Source organism: Varanus komodoensis, unplaced genomic scaffold (genome assembly GCF_004798865.1).
Source record: "Varanus komodoensis strain SLA01 unplaced genomic scaffold, ASM479886v1 scaffold46_1, whole genome shotgun sequence".
Lineage (NCBI taxonomy): Eukaryota > Metazoa > Chordata > Lepidosauria > Squamata > Varanidae > Varanus > Varanus komodoensis.
Genome location: NW_025336043.1, coordinates 143583 through 166656, shown reverse-complemented (window position 1 = coordinate 166656; position 23074 = coordinate 143583). Strand labels below are relative to the sequence as shown.

At 63.0% G+C, this 23074-nt stretch overlaps 1 protein-coding gene across 4 annotated transcripts; it reads left to right on the top strand.

Moving 5' to 3' along the window:
• On the top strand, window positions 1-22172 carry PPIP5K1 (diphosphoinositol pentakisphosphate kinase 1). 4 transcript variants are annotated; one of them, XM_044444903.1, is made up of 31 exons: window positions 1-130; window positions 806-939; window positions 1100-1278; window positions 1804-1999; window positions 2085-2175; window positions 2730-2815; window positions 3004-3158; window positions 3871-3972; window positions 4097-4258; window positions 4570-4691; window positions 4866-4967; window positions 5483-5569; window positions 5840-5915; window positions 6217-6326; window positions 6600-6685; window positions 7189-7317; window positions 7488-7609; window positions 7835-8017; window positions 8837-8978; window positions 9764-9987; window positions 10085-10212; window positions 10713-10827; window positions 11715-11822; window positions 11909-12025; window positions 12654-12809; window positions 12961-13048; window positions 13904-14026; window positions 14757-14819; window positions 15205-15342; window positions 20596-20653; window positions 21110-22172. In XM_044444903.1, the coding sequence occupies exons 3-31, from the start codon at window positions 1129-1131 to the stop codon at window positions 21441-21443; spliced, it is 3753 nt and encodes a 1250-aa protein (XP_044300838.1). In that variant the 5' UTR covers window positions 1-130; window positions 806-939; window positions 1100-1128; the 3' UTR covers window positions 21444-22172. The 4 variants fall into 4 exon arrangements, with proteins under 4 accessions (XP_044300838.1, XP_044300836.1, XP_044300839.1 ...); XM_044444901.1 differs by having other exon boundaries at window positions 20570-20653; XM_044444904.1 differs by lacking the exon at window positions 20596-20653.
• The last annotated feature ends 902 nt before the right edge of the window (window positions 22173-23074 follow it).

The window sequence follows — 23074 nt, the reverse complement described above, 5'->3', positions numbered from 1 at the left end:
GGGCTGCGCCGGAGCTCGGCAACTGGTGGCCTTCTGGCCATCATCCCTGGCCAGCATGCCCAGGGTCGGGAGTGATGGGAGCCACGAACGGGAGCGCTCTGCCGTTCGCAGGAGGCTCGGCCCGGGCGAGGTAACTCGCTGCGTCCGGCGCTGGTCCCCCCCGCGCCCCCCGTGAGATAATTGGTAGAACGCGGGAAGCGGCCGGTACGGGCGAATCCTGTGCAATTAGTGAGCGACGCCAATTAAATCCGTGCTTGCACATCCATTGCGCTTCCCGCGCTGGGCTTTTGCCCGGCAATAGTCAGGCCAGTCTCCGGGCTGCTGAGGGACAGCCGGGGCTCCCCGGGTGAAGCTCGGGTGCTCGTGGGCCGCCCTTCCCCGGCGAGGGCCAGCGCCGTGCCCTGTGGACTCCGCTCCTGCCCCGGAAACTGGTGCTTTGCGCTCAGAGGGGTGTGCTCCCATTCTCGAGATTGCCTGAGCTCGCCAAAAGACTTCCAAGACATGCTAGCTCAGTTGCAGACTCAGAAAAGGGTGATTCAAGGTTAGGGGTTATTCAGAAGGAGTTCTCCGGCAACAGAGCAATTATCTGGATGCCTTTTGCAAGCCCGCTTTGCTCTTCCCTGTGCTTGTTGTGCCCCCCCCCCCCCGCAGCCTCTGTGCAGGCTCCAGGCGAAGCGTCTTCCCCCAGCTGAGCCTGAGGCGCAGTGAGTCAAGCAGGAGGCCTGCCCCTTCACCCCGCCAAGCATCTCTTTCCCGAGCTGGAGCTGCTGCGAGGCCTTCCACACTGACCTCTTTCCCATTGCAGGCTTCCTGGACTGGTGAAGGACCAGCCCGCGGAAAGCGGCCTCACCCTTCAAGGCTGTTGATCCAGAGGAAGCAGTTGCCGGGCACCCCTCCTCCAGCAACCTGATTTAGCCCCCGGCCGAACCATGCAGCAGTGTAAGGCCGCCTGGCGGACTTGCGAGTGGAGACATCCCGTCCCGTTGGGGGAGGCAGAAGGCTTGCCACTTGCCCACATCTCTGCGGCCCCAGCGGTTCCTCTCCTGTTCCTGGTGCCCTCGCTGGTCCGGGCCATCTCCTGATTCTGGCTTGTTTGCAGAGCGGGGATGATTGGCCACCCAGACTGGAATGTCGTCCTGGACGACCAGCCTTAAGGGCGATACCACCACTGCCAAGTTCTTTGTGGGTTCCCGAGATGAAGAAGTGGACTTCCTGGAATCAGACATGAAGATGGATGAGATTGACTTCTTTGAGGATGATGAGGAGGAGGAAGAGTCGGTAAGGCAGCTGGTGCTGAGGCAGGACTTGTTTCAACGGTAACCCCCTTGCCCCGGGTTTCTGCGTGTGCCACTAGGATTGGAGGGGCGACGTGCACAAGGTGCGATTGGAGGGCCTGGGCTCCCCCAGGAAAACTGGTGCCTGGAGCATCTGTGTTCTCTTGGGTGGAGACGGAGGTGGCAAAACAGCAGCCGGACTGCGGCAACCGTCTGCACTGGGATCCTCTGTTCTTCTGGGCTGTGGCGAAAACTCTGTGGGTCCTCTCGAGGATGCTGCGGACTCCACATACCAAGTGGCCACGTTGTCCACCCTTCATTGGGATCTCTTCCCTGCTCCCACGGAGCTGGGAGTCCCACGCGGTGCTGCTGCCCCGATCCCACTTTGCCGGCTTTCTCTCTCGGAGACGGCGTCTCCGCGATGGCTGTTTGCTCCGCCTGCCCCTTCCTGCCACATTTGCCGAGTATGGCTGGGCTGCCCGAGGCAGGAGGGGCCTGGCCCTGGTTCCAAGCCCTGCCATTTCCTCAGCCTCCAGAGCGGCAGATTGTGGTGGGCATTTGTGCCATGACCAAAAAATCCAAATCGAAGCCAATGACCCAAATCTTGGAGCGGCTGTGCAAGTTCGAGTACATCACGGTGGTGATCATGGGCGAGGACGTCATCCTGAACGAGCCCGTGGAGAACTGGCCGCCCTGCCACTGCCTCATCTCCTTCCACTCCAAAGGTGAGCTCGCCTCCTCGCCCGCCAGCTGCACCACTCCTGCCCGGCACCGCCTGGCACCACTCCCGCTTCTCCCACTCTCTTCCAGGGTTTCCGCTGGACAAGGCTGTTGCTTATGCCAAGCTCCGCAGTCCGTTCCTGATTAACGACCTCAACATGCAGTATTACATTCAGGACAGGTAAAGCGCTGGTGTGAGGTGGGCTGCTCGCCAGGCCTCGGGCTCTGTGCTCGGGTGCAGAGCTCAGCCTGCCGAGAATTCGCAGCGACCTTTTGGAAAGCAGTTTTTCCGCCCCTGTGGCTCCAGAACACAAGGCTGGGAGTCCCTGTGCCATGCCTGCCGACTTCCTGGAAATCCAGGGCCAGGGTGCACAGAGAGGCAGCAGAAGCTGGACGGCTTATTAGCTCAGGCGGGCCTTCCCGGGAGTGACTCACTGCGCGCAGCTGGGCCTTTTTTGATGCGGCGTATAAACATGCCTGGATTTGCTTGTTCCGAATCTTTGGCTGCTTCCAAGCAGAGCAGCAGGGGGAGGGCCTCTCTCCTCTAAGGCAGCTGAGCTTGCCAGCTGACCGAGCACGGCTAGTGCTTTTGCAGGGCTTTCCCGGTGGGGGGGGGGGCACTTCTGTGCCTGGCACAGGGAGGGCTGCTGCTTGTGTTGGACGTTCTGTGGGCCCAACGAGGTGGGGAGCAGGGCTGTCCTGGTGGCAGCCCCCTGTTGCTGCTTGTCCCTGCAGGCGGGAGGTGTACCGGATCCTGCAGGAGGAGGGAATAGACCTGCCCCGCTACGCGGTGCTCAACCGAGACCCTGACAAGCCAGACGGTGAGTGGCCTGGCAGAAGAGGGCCAGCGGTGGGCCAGGGGCTTCTTCAGGCAATCCCAGTCCACCCGCCAGCCATGGACCCCTGGTGTGTCCCTGGGGGAAGCAGGGAGGCCCCTTGGCTTTGGGGGAAAGGGGGGCTGGGGGGCCGTGTGCCCCTCGCTGATGTGTCGCTCATGCCTCCACCACAGAATGCAACCTTGTGGAGGGCGAGGATCATGTGGAGGTGAATGGGGCCGTTTTCCCTAAGCCCTTTGTGGAGAAGCCCGTCAGCGCAGAGGATCACAATGTCTACATCTACTATCCCACCTCGGCAGGTGGGGGCAGCCAGCGGCTCTTCCGCAAGGTGAGGAGGGGCCGAGGGAGGTGCATGGAGCCTGCTGAAGTTTCTAAGAGTGGCAAAGAATGGCAAGAATTGTGGCGGCAGCCTCCTTGCAGGCTCTCCATCCTGATTTCCAAGACCCACCAGGACTTGGTCCTCTGTGAGAACCTTGCCGGGTGAGCCCCCGCGCTGCACACGGGAGGTCCCAGATAAAGTGAGGCGACCTGCCTGATGTTCTTGCTGCTGCCAGTCTGTGTCAGCCATCCTGGGCTGGATGGACCAAGGTGCTGGCTCAGCTTTCTGTGTTTCTGTTCCCAAAGGACATTGTGGTTTTCTTTGGGCCTTTTTGTTTGTTCACGGGACGGGAAATGACGGGATTGTTTGGATCAAGTTTGCTACAAAACAATATGCTTGGGAGGATAACATTTTGTAAAAAGTACTAATTTGAAATGGTTGCTCCCACTTTGCGCTCCAGCGATGGGGAACGCGTAGAAGGAGCGGCAAGTGGGAGCTGTTGCCATGGGGAGGGAGTGCTGGTGTCCCCGCCGGGCCGCTTCTCCCCACGCATCCCTGGCCTTGCTGTCCAGCCTTCGAGGGCTGCGGGCAGCGGCTCTTCCATGTCCCTCAGCTCCTGCTCCAGAGCGGTGGTGGTTAACCAGTGCCATGGGAGGGCATCCCAGAGGGCCTGGCCCGCCCACCTGCGCCCTCACCTGGCTGTGCTCCCTGCCGCTTTCAGATTGGCAGCCGCAGCAGCGTCTACTCCCCAGAGAGCAGTGTGCGGAAGACAGGCTCATACATCTACGAGGAGTTCATGCCCACCGACGGCACAGACGTGAAGGTAAGGGAGGCGCCTGTGCCTGCGCCTGCCTTGCCCTGCCGAGAGTGGCGCTGCGGCGGACGTGGGGCTGCCTCAGGGCACTGGCCAGGCGGTGGGTGGTCAGTGCTCGGCCTCTGTGCTTCAGGTGTACACAGTGGGCCCCGACTATGCACACGCTGAGGCTCGCAAGTCCCCCGCCCTGGATGGGAAGGTTGAACGCGACAGCGAAGGGAAGGAGATTCGCTACCCAGTCATGCTCACGGCCATAGAGAAGCTGGTGGCCAGGAAAGTCTGCGTGGCCTTCAAGGTTGGTGTCTCCCTGCAGTACCTCTGGGCCGGGCATCCTGGGGCAGCGCTCCTCGTGCAGGGGCGAGGGGACCCTCCATCCTCACCCTCTGCCGGATGTGTGGCTTGGGGGGTGTCCAGCACCTGCTGCCTGGAGGGTCCGGAGACTGCCGTGGGGCCCTCCTCACCCCCCTTGCGTGGCTCGCTCTCCGTGCTCCTCCTCCAGGCCTTTCCCGAGTCCGCAGTGGATGGGGGCTGAAGCAGCAGCAAGCGGGGGGGTGCTGAGGGGCCCGACTGACTCCCGCGTTGTGCTCTGCCCCGCCCCCCCCGCAGCAGACGGTGTGTGGCTTCGACCTCCTGCGGGCCAACGGCCACTCCTTCGTCTGCGACGTGAATGGCTTCAGCTTCGTTAAGAACTCCATGAAGTACTACGACGACTGCGCCAAGATCCTCGGGTAGGCAGCTGTGCACAGGCTCGCTTGGCAGGGAGACGCTGGCCGGGGGGCCCTAGGGCGCCTGGCCAGCCTCACGCGTTGCCGGCCGGGTTCGGAGGCGGCTTGGCTGGGGCTCGCAGTGGAGCTGGGGGGCGCCTGGGGCTCACAGCCAGAGCTGCTCCTCTACCTCGCCAGGAACATCATCATGCGGGAAATGGCCCCCCAGTTCCAGATCCCCTGGTCCATCCCCACCGAAGCCGAGGACATCCCCATCGTGCCCACAACCTCGGGGACCATGTGAGTGTCACAGGGCCGTGTGCTCCCCAGCCTCTCCTCACCAGAGGCAAGGAGGGGGAGGCTTGGGGGTGGTTCCTGTGGTGGGGTGCATGCCACGCCTCTGGCCTCAGGAAGGGGGGCCCTCTGCCTCCGGGGCTGGTTCTAGCTGGGAGGTAAATGGCAGAGTCTCCCTTGGAGTCCAGACTGGGTAGGAAAGGACCGGGGGGGGGGGGCCTCTGCATCAATCCTGGTCCGGCTAAGGCTTCTCAATAGGGGGGAGGGCATTCAAGAAGAAATGAAACCCCCCCCAAGAGCCCTCTTCGGTTAGCTCACCTCCCATTGGGCATCCTTTTATTTTAACTGCTTTTTGGGCTGCCTTTGCAGCTAGAATCCTCTGCCCATGAATGTCAGGCTTTGCGCTCTGCCGTGCATCTTTTGATCCCCGATTTGAACGCTGGTTTCTCTGAGCTGCTGACCAGAGGGCAGGAGTGGGAGTCCCTCCCCGCGAGGTCTGAGCTTGTGCACCTTTTCTGCAGGATGGAGCTGCGGTGCGTGATCGCGGTGATTCGGCACGGGGACCGGACGCCCAAGCAGAAGATGAAGATGGAGGTGAAGCACGCCAGGTAACGAGGGGCTGGCGGCGGCGGCGCCCTCGACGGGGGTCTCCGTGGCTCTCCTCCGCCTCAGACTCCTCAGAGTCGCTGAGCGACACGACTGCCCTCATGCGGAGCTTTGCCTGGCACCAAATCGACGTGCGTTCCAGGCTCTGTTATGTCTCAGCACGCCGGGATGGGGCGGGGGCTCCGTGGCCCCCACGTCTCCCTGCCATAGAGGAGGAACCGTCCCTGGCCAGCGGTGGACTCCATGGCGCTTCCTCTGTTCCATGTGGGCAGGTTCTTTGCACTGTTTGAGAAATACGAGGGCTACAAGACGGGGAAGCTGAAGCTGAAGAAGCCGGAGCAGCTGCAGGTGAGCTCTGGCTGGCGGGGTTTTCGCTGCCGCTCCCCGCCCCACCTTGGCCGCTCGTGGGCTCTGTGCTTCAGTGCCGGGGGCCCCTTTGAGGAGGGGGCTAGCCTGGTGTGGTGGGCAGGAGCGAGGGCCCGCGGGGGCTGTTCTCTCAGCGGGGCGGACTGGCTGCCCTGCCGGGGCAGAGACACAAAGCTGCAGCCGGCGGATGGCCATTCCTGCCGGGAGCCGGGCTCAGCCCTGCCTTTCCCATGGTGGCCCACAGGGCCGTCTCGCAGCCTGAACGCCCCTGTCGCCCCGGCAGGAGGTGCTGGATATTGCCCGCCTGCTGGTGCTGGAGCAGAACGCTCAGGGCGATTCGGAGGTGGAGGAGTGGAAGTCCAAGCTGGAGCAGCTGAAGACTGTTCTGGAGATGTGAGGAGAAGGCTGGGTGGGCGGGGGCCGGCATTCCAGCAGCCAGAGCAGCCCCAGGCCCCTCCCTGCAGTCCCCCGGAGTGCCTTCCCCTTCCTCTCGTGGGGCTCTCTCCTTGGGGCTCTCTTGGGGCCCCTGGCAGCCTCCTGCCGGGGGCGTCCTCTTCAAGACTAGGGGGCTGGGCTGGGCGCTGCTGCTCCACCCCACTTTGGGGAGCGATCAGAGGGGAATGCCTCGTGCAGAGTGTGACATGCCCACTCCCCCCCCCCCCGCAGGTACGGACACTTCTCTGGCATCAACCGCAAGGTGCAGCTGACCTACCTGCCCCATGGGCAGCTGAAGGTGTCCTGTGAAGAGGAAGGCAGGTATCTGGCTCCTGCGAGGGCTTGCCTTGCCACCTGGATTTTGGCAGAGAGCTGGAGATCCCGTGCTGGCGACTGTGGGGCAGAGGAGGGGGCTGCCATGGGCTGCTCCAGTTCGACAGACAACCCTGCCACGCTTGCTCTAGGGCAGCTGAGCTGCGGGAGGGCGGTTCTGCTGGGCGACAGAGTGGCTGAAGCCGCAAACTGGGCAGCCTCCGCTTGCCATCATAGGTCTGCTGGGAAAAAAGAGGTGGCACCTCTTACTTTCTGTCTTGAGCATGAAGCCGATCTTTGCAGGATCTCCAAAATAATGGCTAGGAAATACCTGGAGTACTTAGGGAAAGCGGCCTAGAAGTGCATGGTTGGCAGAGGCTGCATCCCAGGGGGCAGCTAAAGGCAGTGCTTCCACCTCACTCCTCCTGACCTCCTGTCTCCGGGAGGAGGGCGGCCTGGCCTGACGCTGCCTCTGGCTGGGCTGACTGGGTGCGCCAACTCTCTCCAGATCCCTGCAGGGAGGTGTCCCCATCTCTGCTGCTTGTGCTGAAGTGGGGGGGCGAGCTGACTCCGGCCGGAAGGGTGCAAGCCGAGGAGCTGGGGCGCGCCTTCCGCTGCATGTACCCCGGCGGCCAAGGTGAGAAGGGCTGTCCCTCAGCGGGGAGGGGCTTCTGGGGCGGAAGGGGGACAGCCCTGGAGCAGCTCTGGTCCCGCTGCCTTGTGCATCCCCAGCAGGGGTCTCTGGGATGGGAGCCCCAGGGTTGTGGGCTGCAGCCTCGGGTGACTGCAAGCGGTTCTGCCCCCCAGGAGACTACGCGGGCTTCCCTGGCTGCGGCCTGCTCCGGCTGCACAGCACCTACCGCCACGATCTCAAGATCTACGCCTCCGACGAAGGCAGGGTCCAGATGACAGCAGCTGCGTTTGCAAAGGTGGGCGGCGGTGGCGGCTGCTCCTCCTCCTGCTCCTCCTCCTCCACCAGTGCCACGGAGAACTTCTGCCAGACCCTTTTGTAATGCCGCTGGCCACCCTGCTGCCCCCTGGCCTGGGCCCTGTGCTGAGCTCAAGCAAACCGGCAGAGCTTATTTACGGTCCCGGGCAGTCTGGCCAGGATTGGGGCCACAGCGGACAGCACGCACATGCTTCTCCCCCTGCAGGGCCTCCTTGCTCTCGAGGGAGAGCTGACCCCCATCCTGGTGCAGATGGTGAAAAGCGCCAACATGAACGGCCTCCTGGACAGCGATGGCGATTCCCTCAGCAGCTGCCAGCACCGGGTGAAGGCTCGCCTGCGGGAGATCATGCAGAAAGATGCCACCTTCTGCGCGGAAGACTACGAGAAGGTGACAGGCCGTGGGAGCCGCCTTCCCTTGCTCGGTATTTTAATCCTGCTCCTCAGGGCAAGACGCTCCCCCAAGCAGCTCACAGAGAAGATGGTAAAACAGTAAAATTAGTTTAAAGCAGCCACATGAAACTTCCACTAGAAACCCAGGAAGGAGGGAGGAGACAGTGAAAGCTTACCGTGAGCAAATTGCATGGGAAACAGACGGGTAAGTCCAGAAGGACGTCAGGACCAGGCGGGCCGGGTGCTTCCAACAGGCCCACCTGATGCTTCTGGTGCACAATCGGCACCGCCAGGTCTCTGTGCTTGCTCTTTTCCGAGGCTGGCCTGCGTAAAGGCTGCTGCACTCAGGTAAGCTGGGAGGAGCCCTGGCACGGCCTCTCAGGCCAGGCCAGTCATTGCCAAGCTTTCCCCGGTGGGAGAAAGCCCTGCAGGAGGCCTGCATGGCTTGTTGCTGCCAGGCCACCCAAGCAGAGCAGCCAGGGCGCCCAGTGAGGGGTCTGGGCTGGCAGGAGGTGCTCGTCCATTTTCACGTTCAGATAAATGCTTTGTCCCTTTGTCAAAAGAATCAGGCCAGACTGGCAAGAGTGACTTGCAGCATGCCTTAAATCCTCGAGGAGGGCCGGAGGAGATCGCTGCTGCATCCCTGGGAAGGCGTTCAGAGCCTGGAAGTGTCCCCAAGGGAAGCCAAGCCAGCCAGCTGGTTGCAGCCAGCTCTTTGGGGGAGAATCCCTGCATTAGGCCCCACGGGAAGGGGAGTGTTGGCTCTGGAAATGCTCAGTGCTGGTTTTCACGGCTGCCCTGCTCTTTCTGGCTTCAGCTGGCGCCTACCGGCAGCATCTCGCTTACCAAGTCCATGGGCATCATCCAGAATCCCGTGGAAATCTGTGACCGTGTCTTTGACCTGATTGAGAGCCTCACCTCCCAGATCCAGAAACGGCTGGAAGACCCCAAGTCCGCAGGTGGGGAATGAAGGGGTGGGCGTGGGGAGGGGGGAGCCCGGTGGTCTCCGTGTGCTGGAGAGGGCAGGGGCAGGGGCAGATGGCGGTGCACAGAGAGATGACTGGATGTCCCGGGGTTTCTGACTTCCAAACACTTCCCGCCCTTCTAAATCAGGGAGCAGAACTGGAGGAAGCTTTGGGCTGTTGCGGGAGCAGCAGAGGAGGCGGACCAAAGCGCCTTCATCTGTCTGGACTGTAGTTTAGTTTTGGTACTGGCAATAAATTCTTGGGCTGAATGTCTCATCGGCGCCCCCTTAATGTTGCTCCATGCCTTGTGTGCCCGTGCTCCAAGCAGCTGTTTTGTGCTTGGCCTGGGAGTTCTTGCGGCAGAACCAAGTGGGTCTTTAAGTCTGCCCACCCCGTCCTGCATCTTGCGGCAGGTCGGCGAGCTTCAGACTTTCCTTTGCAGATTATGGTAGGCGAGGAGGGGATGGGCGCAGGGTCAAGGAGCAGCTTCTGCCCACATGGCCAGAAGTGTGTGATTGTCTCCAAACTCAGCTTGTGGCCCTTTCGCATAGAGCCTTTTTCGGGTGGCCGACCCTGACTCTCCTGCCTTTCCCAGCTGTGTCTTTTCAGAAGGTGAATTTTGCGGGGAAGACGTTTTATCGTTATGGCTGCTAAAGCAGAGGGGAGTGGGAAGCCGTTGCCAGTCCCTGCGAGCGGCAGTGGGATCTGCCAGGGCCCCCGTGGTCCTTCGCACCGCTGGCGTGGGGCCCCGGGAGGACTGCCTGCTCCTGCCTCCACAGACCTGCAGCTTTACCACAGCGAGACGCTGGAGCTGATGCTGCAGCGCTGGAGGAAGCTGGAGCGGGACTTCCGCCTCAAGAACCGGCGCTACGACATCAGCAAGATCCCGGACATCTACGACTGCGTCAAGTACGACGCACAGCACAACGCCTCCCTCCCGCTGGAGGGCACCGCCGAGCTGCTGCGGCTCTCCAAGGCCCTGGCGGACGTCGTCATCCCCCAGGTATGGCGGGCTCCAGGGCGCCCTGGCAGGTGCCCGAAGGAGCGGGGGCGCTGGGCCCCGAGCCACCCCACCCCCGGCTCACTGCCCTCCTCCCCAGGAGTACGGGATTGACAAGCAGGAGAAGCTGGACATCGCGGTTGGGTTTTGCCTGCCGCTCGTCAGGAAGATCCAGCTGGACCTGCAGAGGACCCACGAGGACGAGTCCGTCAACAAGCTGCACCCCCTGTAAGCAGGGCCTGGGTGGGGAGCGGGCAGTGGCTGCCCCTGCGTCTCTGGCTGCCCCGGGCTCCCTGGGCTCCACTCCCTTCCTGGGGCATGGACGGCCATGCTCCGCCTGCGGCCGGGCCTCCTGGGAGGGCCTCCTCCCACAGGCGTGCTGCCTCCCCTGCGCTTGGCACCCGCAGCCAGCTCTGCTGGACGGTCGCAGCCTCCCCTGGCCCGGCTTCCCCCTCCTGCCTCGGCGTGCCCTCTAGGCCTGCGAGCCACCTTTCAGCTCCCCAGGCCGTTCCGCTTCCTTCGGCTGCGCTTGGCGCTGCAGCTGCCTTCGTGGGAGGTTGGATGCCGCCTCTGAGCCTTCCCGGCACTGCGGCTTTCAGTTGAGGTTGGCCTGCTTGGCAGTGCCCACGGCAACCAAGCAGCGGAGGGCCGGCTCTGCGTCTGGCAGCCGTCCCCCTCCGCAGGCCCCATTCCCAGCCTCGGCTGAGCGGGCGCTGCCCTGGTTGCAGGTATTCCAGAGGCGTCCTCTCTCCGGGCCGCCATGTCCGGACGCGCTTGTACTTCACCAGCGAGAGCCACGTCCATTCCCTGCTCAACATCTTCCGCTACGGGGGCCTCTTAGACGTAAGTGAGCCCCTGGGGTGCCCCAGCTGGCTCAGGCTCCTCACTGCCCCTGTGGCTTGGCCAGCGTCCACCAGCTCCCTCGCGCGTCTGTGTGTGGGGTGTTCCTTGCAGGTTGGCTTTGCTAGCAGCCCCCGCCTCATCCTGGGCCAGGGCCTCTCCGTGGGAGAAGCTCCTTTCCAAATCACCGCTCTCTGGGATCCCTCCTTGTTCCTCCTGGAGCGCAGGGCAGGGAATGACGGATGCAGGCGGCAGGTGCCGGCTGAGCATCCCCCGGAGCTTGCTGGCTGGTAGTGCGGTCCAGCACTGGGGCCGCTGACCGAGGGAGTCTGGGCTCCCCCACACTAGAGGTATTCGGGGTGCAGAGAGCAGGGGGAGTCCTGCCCTGGTTGGGGGGTTGGACCGGTCACCCTCTTGGCCCCCCAGTTCCCCTATTCTGTGTCCTCTGCCCTGGCGCAGCCTCTCGGGGGCGGAGTGCCAGAGGTGCCAAGCCGCCTCCGCTGCATGTGCCCCCAGAACGGCCGGGCCGTGGGGCAGCCTTCCTGCGCAGGAGCGTGGCGATGCCGCTCAGCAAGCTGCGCACCCCCCACCCGCCAGTCCACTCTTGCTCCTCGCAGGGCTGCTCCGTGGCAGGAGAGGGAAGCCGCCCTCTGCCTCCTGCACGGGGCCCCACTTGAGTGGCCGGGCGGGCGGGCGGGCGGGCCTGGAGCTTGCTGGGGCTTTCGGGCAGTGTGAGCCGGCGAGGCTGGAGGCCGCGGAGCCACTCGCGTGGAGAGCCTGGGAGCCCTGCCTGGGCCCAGGAGCACGGGGCCGGGGCCGGGCCGGGCTCTGGCGGGCAAGGTGGCCCCCACCCCGCCTGTACCGGCCCCTCCGCCCCTTGTGCACGCCAGGAGTCCAAGGACCCGCAGTGGAAGAGAGCCCTGGACTACCTGAGTGCCATCTCGGAGCTGAACTACATGACGCAGATTGTCATCATGCTCTACGAGGACAACAACAAGGTGAGGGGGCGGGGGGCGGGCGGGGGGGGCGAGGGCCGGCCGGGCCACCTCTGATGTCGCTCCAGCAGGGCTGTGCTGTCTCTCAGGACCCGTCCTCGGAGGAGCGCTTCCACGTGGAGCTGCACTTCAGCCCGGGCGTGAAGGGCTGCGAGGAGGACAGCGGGGCTCCCGCTGGGTTTGGCTTCCGTCCCGCTGCGGCAGAGGTGGGCCTCGCGCGGCTCTTCTGGGACCCCCACCTGCGCCCCGGGAGTGGGGTCTGGAGCCTCTTCTCTCCTGGCTGCTCCGGGCCTCTGGCCTGGCCTGCCCTCCCAGGTGCCCTGAGGAGGGGCCAGCAGGCTTCTCGATGGAGGATGCAGCTTGGCTGGGGCTGGGGAGGGGAGGGGAGCAGTGCCTGTGCCCCACATCCTCCCCTAGAGAGGCTCAGGCGGATGCCTCTCTGGCTCCAGCATGCTGCACTGAGGAGGAGCCGGTTGGGAAGCAGCATTTGCGCCTTATCCCCCAGCAACTCCCAGGCCCTGGATCTTGCCCCCTTGTGGAGCTCAGGAGGGGAGGAAGCGCCGCCAAGCCCCCTCTCAGGCTTTGCCCACTCCTGGCCGGCTTCCCTCAGGACCGTGTCCTCTGGCCACTTTTTCTCACCACCTCCACATGCAGGCCGTTCTGCTGCCCAGGAGTGCTGCCCCCCCTGCCCCCCACCCTGCAAATTCTGCCGGGACCCTGAGAATTGCCGTGAGCGGAGCCGGCTGGTGCCAGAGGACAGACTAGATGGCCCGGGAGGCCCCTTCTGACTCGCTCTGTTTCTGTGTTTCATTGCCCCCTTGCATTGTCTTGCAGAAGGAGGCGAACGACAAGCCCGAGAGAGGCAGCCTGGAGGACATTGCCAGGCCGAAGGCTGCGGACGAGACGGACCAGGCCCAGCAGCCCTTGGAGCCCATCCCCATCCAGCGGCGCTCCCCCCTGATCCGGAACCGCAAGGCTGGCTCCATGGAGGTGGGCATGCTGGAGGGGGCGGGGGTGTCATCCCCCTCCCTGTCACATCAGCCGTGTCTTCCTCCTCTCGGAGCTGCTTTCCCTGGGGGAGGCTGGGAACCCCACTCCCCATGCTTTCCCCCTCCATCCTGCAAAGGCCTCTCTCCTGCAGGTGTTGTCTGAGTCGTCTTCCAAGGCCAGCGGGTACCGCCTCTTCTCCTACTCCCGGCACTCTTCGGAAGTCAAGCAGAGTGGCCTAGGTACCCGTCTCCCCCACCAGGAGTGCCGGGGTGCTTCGTCCAGCAGGGAGGCTCAGAGGACCCCCTCTGGGGAGGGGGGAGGCCCCGCAGTGGGCGGGAGAGCGGAGGCTGAGCCGCTGGCCAGGGCAGGGGCATGCCAGGCCAGTGCCGCGGCTGGTGGGCTCCTCCAGTCGCCTCTGCTCCCTCGCCGCATCTCCTTCCTGTGCGCCGGCCGCACTGCCGCATCCATCCAGAGGGGCCTCCAGGGCTGAGCACAGGCTGCCCGGGAGCTGCCGCCACAGCGCCAGCGTTCCTTGCTCCCATGTTCCGACTGAGCGGGTGGTTCTGCTTCCTGCCCTGGGCCCCCTCTGCCTTGTCCAGCTTGCCCTGAGCTGAGAGCAGGACTGGCCCTCGGCTAGTTGGTGTACGCACCACTCAGGCGTCTGCAGCACTGCAGGACGTACCTCCTAGTCGAGCCATGTGCCTCTGATCATTTATGGGTAATTGCCAGAAGCTCATCTGCTGCAGTTGGTGCCGCGGCTAACTGGCAATCAGGCCGGCAGCTCCGTTCTTCTCACCGAAAGGGCTGAGGGCTTGTGCGGCTTTGCCAGCACAGCTCCCTGTGCCAGATCTGCAGGCGCCCCTTGGCTTGGCCCAGGCCGCGCACCCAAAGGCCAACCCTGTGCCTGCTTGGCCTGGAGGAGGATTGCCAGGTCCGGCCTCTGCGAGGCTGCTCAGAGCAGATCCAAGGGTGGCCAGCGGCTCCTCCGGTCCACTCCTTGCTGACAGCGGGGGGGGGGGGCGGCTTCCTGGCCTGCTCCCAGTGGTGGGTGGTGCAGACAGGAGGGACGCGATCGCTGTGCTGCTCCTCCGCAGGCTCGCAGTGCAGTGGGCTCTTCAGCACCACCGTCCTTGGCGGCTCCTCCAGTGCCCCGAATCTCCAGGACTACGCCCGCAGCCATGGCAAGAAGTTTGTTTCCAGCTTCCTCTTCAAAGACGGTGAGTGCATCCTCGGGAGCAAGCAGCTGGGCTGGGACATGTGAGCGCCCCGTCCCACTGACCCGTCAGGAGCTGCTGCCGTGTCCCGCAGGCAGGGCTCGGAGAGCCGTTGGCCCGAGAGCCTGGCCCAGCTCCAGGGTACGCAGCAGCGTGTCCGAGCTGGGAAGCCCGTGTGTGGCCATCCCTCGGGAAGGAGGAGGGACCGTCCGGGGTGGCGTGCTGGGCAGGGTCAGAGAGCTCTCTCGGGGGCCAGGCCTGCCCATGTCCTGTGCTGCACGTGGCTGGCAGTGGGCGAAGGGAGGCTGCAGGGCGGCAGAAGCTTTACTGAGTGTTCTGGCGCGGCGCGGCCGGGGCCGGCTGCAGGGCCCTCCTCCTCGGACTGATGGGCCTCCGTGGGGCTTCGGAGGGGACGGGCTTACTTCACCGCCAGCTGGTGCTAAACACTTCCTCAGGCTTCAGGTTAGAAAATTCTGGCCGCGTTTGCGCAATGGGCAAACCCTCACTCCCATGAGAGGGGGAAGAGGCGAGTGGCAGAGCTATTCTCTGGGGACTTTATTTCGTGTTTGAGCATCTGCGTGAAGGGGAGGCCCAAAGAGTCGGCCGGCAGCACCTGCTTCAACGCACAGATGGCAGTCCTGTTTCCCTGGTGTGGTAGCCGGACTGTGCGCCCTGAAGGGGCACCAGGGCTGTGGGGGCCTCGCTGAAGCGACGTTCTCTCTTGTCTCCCCAGAACTCTTGTCTATGCCAGCTGTGAAGCGATTTTCTGTGTCGTTTGCAAAGCACCCCACAAATGGTACGTTCACTTTGTAACTTGTCCCTGCCCAAGCCCTGTCCCGGCCGCCCCCTGGCTTGCACGCTTGCTCTGCCTCTCCCCCTCCCCGTGCTCAAGCAGCTGCCCTCCTTGCAGTTGGGGTCCCTGTGCTCACCTGGCTCAGCACATCCAGGGTGGGGGGGGGGGGCATGTGAACCAGCAGGTCTGGCCCACCTTCCTCATGAGAGCCAAGGGGTGCTCGTTGCAGGCGCAGAACCGCACCCGCTTGCCACAAGGCCGGGCCGGGGCAGCAGGGGCTTGTGGGAGGCCCACTTTGTGGCACTAGGCTCAGTCTGGGGGAGGCAGAGGCACACGGGAGGAGCACCGGGGCTGCTGACCCAGCGTGGGTGGCTTCCTGTGCCTGCAGGGTTCGAAGGCTGCTCTCTGGTGCCCAGCATCTACCCACTGGAGACGCTGCACAACTCGCTCTCCCTGCGCCAGGTCAGTGACTTCCTGACCACCATCTCCAGGAGCTGCAGCAGCCCCCACTCTGGAGCCCCCACAGGTATCCTCCGGGTTGGGTCTCTGGGCCACGCCTCACCTGGGCTCCTCCACAGCGGGAACGGCTCGGGCGACCTGAGCAGCAGCGGGTTCGTGCCACTGCTGTCCCTTTAAATAGCATGTCCTTCTGTCTCGCCTGTTCCAAAGCAGCTTCCTGCAGTTCTCTTGAAATAATGGTCTGAAACTCAGACATGCACGATCCGCTGCCCTGGGAGCAGGATCCAGTGACCGCAGAGGCCACACTCTAGTGAGGAGCCTTTACACAGAGCAATCCTATACTCACCTTACCATGGCTGAGGGGCTGTAGGTCGGGGAAAGCCGTGCCCTGTGCCAGGATCCTCGCCTTGAAAGACACCCCGGGGTGACCCAGAAGCACTGCGGAAGTACTGCTGTTGCTGGAGCCATGGGGGGCTGGGGGGCACGGGGAGCTGCAGACCCTCAGGTGCCGTCCACGCCAGACCACAGCCGCTGTCCCTGTCAGTGTTACACCCGAGCCAGCCAAAGCTCCGGCTTCCAGACCACTGCAGACCAAATTGCAGTACTGAAAGGGCAGGACTAAAAATACAGATGTTACTCAGAAATAGCCTGGTAACACTGATAACACCAAAATCAGGTATAAATTCAGTAACAGAATTGAGTATGTACAAATTCACAGCAAAATACAGCCAAACGTTTTTCATTTGCCAAACATAACAGCAAAAAACATAACAATTGCTGCAGTTACTTGCAAATGGTGCATATGAAAGTGAGTTTCATAAGGAGTGGATAATGAAATTCTAAATGACAGAACAATTGAGGGTTCCAGGATATTACAGGGCAGTATTGTTAATTACAGGCATCATTTGGCTGTAACATTTTTTTGGTGGTGCTTCTGGGAACTTGAATAAGCTACTTAAGAATGAATCCAGGAGTAACCATATCCATGCGTATTTAAGGGAAATCCAAAAAATGCCAATGGTGAACCAAATTCTTAAAGGGATGATTGAGTGGTCAGTCCCTGAACGTGGAAAAACATCTAGAAACAAGATGGCACCTGAGAGAGACCCTGTAGTCTGGATGGGAGGCAAGCTGAAAGTGAGCCTGTGATGCAGCGGGGCAGCTGAGAAGCGCATGCCGTCTTTGGCCGCGTGCATGGTGGAAGAGGGTCTGGGCCACCGGAGGTGGTCGCTCGTTTGTATAGCTCCAGCCCACCTTCCTTCCTTCCAAGGAACTCGAGGCAGCTTACATAATTCTCCTCCTCCTCCGCTCATTCTTACCCCACAACAGCAGCCCTGTTAGGTGGGCCGGGCCGAAAGTCCAAAACTGGCCTTTCCAAGTCACCCAGTGAGCTCCATGTCTGAAGAGACTAGAGTCTGGGTGACCCAGCTCCCCAGCGGGCACTCGCAGCCGCCACGCCGGTTCCACGCCGTTCTGCACTCGGCTGTGTTTGCAGCGCCGTTGAGGCACCGCGTGTGAAGAAGGCTCTTGGCCCATTTCGCTGCCCCGTGAAGAGCAGCCTGGGTGGAGAGGGCACTGCAAGCCACCTCCTGGAGCTCAGCATTTTTCACTCTGGAGAAGAGAAGATCGGGGGAGACGCTGAAGATGGCTGGTCTTCAGATCCTGAAAAAGCTGCCCTGCAGGAGAAGGGGCCGAGCGGATGCTCCCTGTGGCGGAGAGGAAGGATCAGGGTTGCTGGAGGGTGTTCCCCAGGAACTGGATTTCAGCGGAGGAAGTCGGGGACCCCGAGCTGTTCTGTCCTGCAGGGTGCCCGGCTCGCTGCCGGAGTGCTGGGGAGAGGCCTGGCGGGGATGGGGTGGCCCAGCTGTTCCCTCTGGCGCAGCTCCTGCTGTGAGCAGCAAGAGGGTTAGAGGGTCTCGGGCCTCCCTGCAAACCATGCCAGAACGTGTCCGGAGAGCCACAGACCATTCTGTTGCTCTAATCGGAATTGAAGAGGCCGAGGAAAAATTGTTCCGGTTAAGCTGTTGCAACAACCATTTCACATCAGACAAGCATATGCCCAGCTACAAAACAACACATCCCCCCCCCCCCCCCCCGCCTGCACGTCCGCCCTCTCTGGATTTGTTCTGCGGTGGTTCTCAGATGTGCTCCCGGGGGCCTCGCCATCAAAACGTGCGCTCTTTTTCACTGTTCACCGGTGAGAGCTTGCAAACACACACGGTCCGTTTGTTTTGTTAGTCTTCCGGTATCTACTGCAGGTAAAGAAGTGGTTTTATTGCTGTGGGCAACTGAAGAAGAGTGCTGGCGTCTTGTTACAGATATGCAGGTGCCCCTTTTTACTGCTGTGTGCGCAGGATATTTTCAAGTCCTATTCACAGCTTCTGTCTGCGAGGGGCTGTGCTCCCACTGAGCTTGGTGCCTGAGGGGGCAGGGACTCGGAGTGAGCCCTCGGACCCTCATGCTGCAAGGGAGCTCCCGGGCCAGGCTGCCCACTGTGGGCGTGCACCGAGCCACCGTCTGTGGAACGTGTGGGAATGCGAGCCCGTCTCTGCCTGGAGCCTGCACAGGTCCCTCTTTGCCGGCTGCGGCGGCGCCCCAGCCTGATGAGTGCAGCTGGGGGTGCCAGGACAGCACCCCCCAGGGAAGCCAGTCCTACTCGGCCCACCCCGAGCTGTTGCTGCCGCGGTCCGGCTCCTGGCAGTGGAGAGCAGCGTCCCGACTCCCACACGCTCCCTGCGAGAGAGCAGTGCTGCTCGCTCTGGCCCCGAACTCTGGGCCCTCTTGCCTTGCAGGGCCCAGCTGGATGCCGGGAGCAGAACACGCTTCCCTGCATGCCTGGTGTCATGGCAGCCCTCAGGCGAAGCATGTCCTCCTGCAGTCCACTGAAGGGAAGACACGAGCGCTCGGGCGGGCACTGCTCCCTCATATTCGCGCTCGTTGGAAATACTGATTTGAAAACGGCCCGTGATCTCGCCTCGCCTCGCCTCGCTTGTGCACCCAGCCCCATGGATGAGGTGTCACGCCGGAGCCTGCGATCCGTCCCTCCTGTGCCCTCCCGAAGGTCAGAGTCCGCCCCTCTCCCTGGCGTGTGCCTGGTGGAGGCTCATCTCGGTGGCAGTGAGGTTCCTTTCCCACGTGCTGCAGGCAGACTCCTGCAAGCCTGCAGGCGCCTTGACAGACAGCTGCGCAACAGGCGAAGCTGCTCTCGCGTGGAGCAGGTGCTGTGAGGGCCGCTGCACCCCCAGCTTTGCTGCCTGGTGAGCCGGCGTGCTGTGTGCAGGAGCCCCGCTGGGGGAGCTGGCCGGCTGGCCGGCCGGCCGGCTCGCAGCCCTGCGTGGCGCTCTGCTCGGGACTCGGACCCAGTGCCGCTCAGTAAAGGCTGACTCTCCCGCTGGTGTCGTGTGTGTTGCCGGGTGTGCGTGCCGGCTTGAGGCCCCCCTTGTGCAGGTCCCGTGGAGGCTTTGCCTGGCCCCTTGCTGGGCTTGTTCCTCCCCTGGGTCCGCTCCCCCAGGCCAGGAGGGCAGGCCTCTCTGTGGCTGAGCAGGGCCGGCGCTGTAGCTTGTCGGGGAGGCAGGAAGCGCATGTGAAGGAGCAGGGAGGGAGCAGCAGGTGGACTCGGGGGCAGTAGCTCTGGGGGCAGATGGTGATGGGGAGTGGCATGGTGCAGTGGGCAGGGTGGGCCAAAGGGGCCGTTGCCCCCTTCTGGCCGCCTCCTGCCTGTGCTGGGCGCTCCGCCCCGTCCCTCGCGGGGTGGGCTGAGCTCAGACGCGGCCCTTGTGGCCCTCCTTCAGATGACCTGTGCCGTCCTGGGCTCCCTGGAGCTGAGGCTGCGGCAGCCTGCCCAGGAGGGGCATATGGGAGACCGGTTGGGAAGACACGGCCCAGCGCCGCCCCTCCCCAGAGACTCGCCCTTGCCGTGAGGGACCCTTCCTCCGATCGCGCTGTTGGTCCCTGTGCCCCGAAAGTCCGAGTGGCACAAGCCAGCTGGTCGCAGCTTGCCGGGTTTGGGGGCTGCAGCCGTGCGTTCTGTGCCCCCATGCCTGTCGTGCCACGAGAAGGGCCGCCGCGTGTGCTCCTCCTCCCTGGCGGGGTGCAGGCTGCCCCTTCCCCTCCTGCTGCCCACTGGACTGGCTGCAGCCCCCCGCACCGCCTCCCTCTGCTCTGGGCTGCTTGTCCCGTGGGGATGCAGCTCTGCTCCCCGCTCGGTCTGGCAGGGGCGAACCACGCTGCGAAAGCAAGCCACGGCTGGCTGGCTGGGCGGGCGGGCGCTGGCTCTGGGCCCTGGGCTGCTGGGGGCGCTGCGGCACTCTGCGTGAGGCGACATGGAAGGGCGTGCGGGGCGTCCTCCGCAGCTCCCCCTGGATGTGGGGGGCATTGTGACCGACATGGTCGGCTCGGCTCGGCAGTGCTCCAGGGAGGGCTGCTTCTCTGGGCGCCGTTTGGGGTTATGCAAGCACACGTCCCATCCTGGCTTGAGAGAGTGCAGGCTGTAGTCCCAGCTGGCCAGCTCCCCGCCCCCCCCCCCGGCAAACTGGCGTATAGGATTGCTCTGTGAAAAGTGATTTGTCCTGATCCAAGAGCTGCTGCTCCCTCCCAATTTTCTATCCTCTTGATGGTTTTGGCTGGTTTTAGAGTTGTTTCATGTCCACCTGAAGCAGCTTTTCACCTTTCTGAGCCACAGGGAGCGCTTTGAAACAGAACGGCAGATAGGAATGTCTCAATTCAAAGAAAAGGCCTCTCCGAAGATCATCTTGAGACACAGGCAGGGTCATCCGGGGAAGCCTGGCCTTCTGATTCCTTGGTTCGAGAACAACAACCAGTCAGTCAGAGCAGAGCAGAGCAGAGCAGAACCCGGGAAGGTTTTCGGAGAGGCTTCCACTGGCCAGTCTTAGTCAGCCCGGTGGCTGGTTTCTGGGCCCGCTGAAGGCTTCCAAAGCAACCTGATACTGGGCCTCACCAGTGCTGCGGACGTCAGCAAACTGTCCCGAAGCAAGCCAGGATTAAGTGTCTGGCCTTGAGCATTGAACCCTCGGCCTGCTGAACCCCTCGCCAGCAGTCCCTGTGGCTCATCAGAACGCGTGTTTGTTGAAATGACCCGAAAGTGGCCCGTTGGCCAGTTGAACCCACTGATAGGTGGAGAACAAGGCTCGGCTGCCCCGCCAAATCTCCAAACAGCCTCTCCCTAGGTTTCCCAGGGATAGTTCAGCTGAGGAATGGGCTGAAGCATGCTTGCTGCAGGGCACAATACCCCACCCGCTTGAGCCGCTCTGTCTGTCTGTCTGTCCGTCCTGCAGTGCTGAGGGACACCTTTGCCCCGCAGCAGCCGCTGGCAGCATCCTCTCCGCCCCTGCAGTCCCGCTCCGACAAGCCCCCCTGGCGTAAGTGGTGCCTGTGCGTGGGGGGGAGGGGCGGGGATGCCAGGCCCTTGGATGCAGAAAGGGGCTGCGCCATCGGGCCAGCTGCCTGCGAGGGGCTGCTTGTGCGCCAGCCCCTCCTGGCGCGGTTGTGCGGAGAGGGCGGCCGTGGCTGCTGGGCCCAGGAGCGGCGTGGGTCACGTGGATGGCCAGGGGAGTGTGGCTGGGCTCTCACTGCCAGTGGCATTCCAGGCAGGGGCCACCTGGACGTGCTCCGTGCCTCCACCCCTTGGCTCCTGTCTGAGACCTCTGTGGCCGGCTTGTACCGCGGCCGCTGCGTGGCTTGCGTCCGGTTGCCGGCGTGCAGTCCTTGCTGTGGGCCTCGGCCGTGCGAGCCGCTGCCTGCAGAGGGGAGGGGAGGGGAGGGGAGGGGAGGGGAGGGGAGGTCGGCAGTGCTCCTGCCTCGCTTTTGCCTTGCAGACAGCAGCGGCCCCTCCAGCGCCGTCTCCAGCGCAGGACCCGCCTCCCCGGCCTCCGTGGAGAGCTGCCCCCGCTTCGCCTTCTCCGACAAGCCTCCTCCCAGCGCCCCAGCCGGCAAGGAGAGGCCACCCAGCGAAGGACCCCCCGGTGCCGGCGAGGCCCTGCAGGGCAGTGGTGGAGCCTGGGAGGGGGCGGGCGAGGAGGGGGCGAGACCACCTGCCCCAGGGCCCTGCGAGCAGCCCGCTCCCGGGCCAGCTGCTCCCTGTGGCCTTCCCCAGCCGCTGCCCGAGGGAGGCGAGAAGGCCAAGGGGGAGCCTTTGCCAGTGGCATGTGAGCCACTGGAGGTGGACGGTGGAGAAGCGGGCAAGCCTCACTGCCAGGAATGACTGGACAGGCAGGATGCGGCCTGCAGAGAGGGGGCCTCTTGCCCTTTTCTGCCTGTCGAGGAACGCGTGGAGGCACAGCTGCTCTCCAAAGGCCGGCCAGCACCAGACTGAGAGCAAGCCAGAGCTCCCCAGCACGTGGATGCCCCTGGCATGGCCAAGCTCCACCCAGCAGCCAGGTCCCTGCTTGCAGGAGAGTGCCACGGACTCTGCCTTGTCCAGGCAGCCAGCTGGGACAGTCTGGCCTTCCCAAGCTGCGTTGCAGCTGTGCCCGGGGAGCGCCCCGGTGCCAGAAGGGACTATCAGGAAGGCGGCACCACTGGAGGAGCCCGTAGGCCGGCCAGAGTGGCTGCCAGCCTGAGCCATGTGTGCGTGCAGGCGGCGGGTAGCTCCGTCTCCAGCTCCAGCCCTGCTGGCGACTGCCAAGGGAAAAAGCTGCTTTGAGAAATCAGGTCTTCTAAGTATGTGGAAGGGATGCCAAATGGTGTACAGTGCAGAGCAAATACTTAATATATTCTTAGCTTTGGTGGAGCGGGGAGCCTTGGTGGGCTGCTTCCCTCCCCCCTCATGCATCAGATCGGTCCGTCTCATTCTCTCTCTGAACGGTGAAATTGTCTTCAAGCGTCCTTCTTGTGCTGCCTAATTTAAGTGTAGTAAATGCCGACACCCTTGGCCTCATGGCCCCTGCGTTTCTCTGAGTTGGCGTCTTCCGGTGGAGCTGCTTTGGCTTGGTGTGAGGGAGCATGGAGCCCCTCGCCTGGATGCCGACTTGGCCCAGAAGAGCTTGGTGGATCAGGCAAAAGAGCGTGCTGCAAATAGGCCCTGGAAATAGCACACCCGTTGCTGGGGAACATGGGCCGAAGTGGCTGTTGCAGTAAAGACCTGTGGGCAGCTGGGTTGCCACTCTGAGCAGCACCCTGGATGGGTGACCCGAGGAGAACTGGACTGCCCAAGTCGCAGCCCCAAGATCTCCCTCCCGTGCACAAGCCTTTGGTGCAAGATATTCTGCACTCTTCGAATATTGCATTCCGCTCTGGTTGCTTGACCTGGAGAAGGACATTCTTGAGTGGAAAAGGTGCAGAGCAGGGCCAGAAAATGCGGTGTGAGTGCTTCAAAATGCATTTCGATCAGCGTGGCAGGGGGAATCCAAATGTCACAGATACGCGGAGCTCAGGAGTGTCTCTGAGTCTTAATCAAAATGTTGACTTGGCCGCTTTTGGGCAAACTACCAGGCAAAAAGCCTTGTGCATCACAATGCACTCCATCGAAGATGTGAGAGGAAAAAATGGAAGTGGTGGGGAAATGTAAGAGAATGGCATGTTTAAGGAGGGTGGAGGTCAGTGGGGTGAGGGCGGAAGATGTGCAGCGTGATGGCGTGGAGAGAAGGCTTCCTTGGCCTTTCTGCTCTCAGAGTCTCGGAATTCCAGTCACAGGGAGGCAGATTCCATTATGAACCTCAGCAGATGTGTTAGGCTGAGCCCTTGGTACCCTCTGCAGAGACAAAGCAGCCACACACATGCTCTGGCGCCGCCCTGCTGGAGCAGGCCAGCTGCAGCCCCCAGCCGGGGCCAGTCTGAGGTGG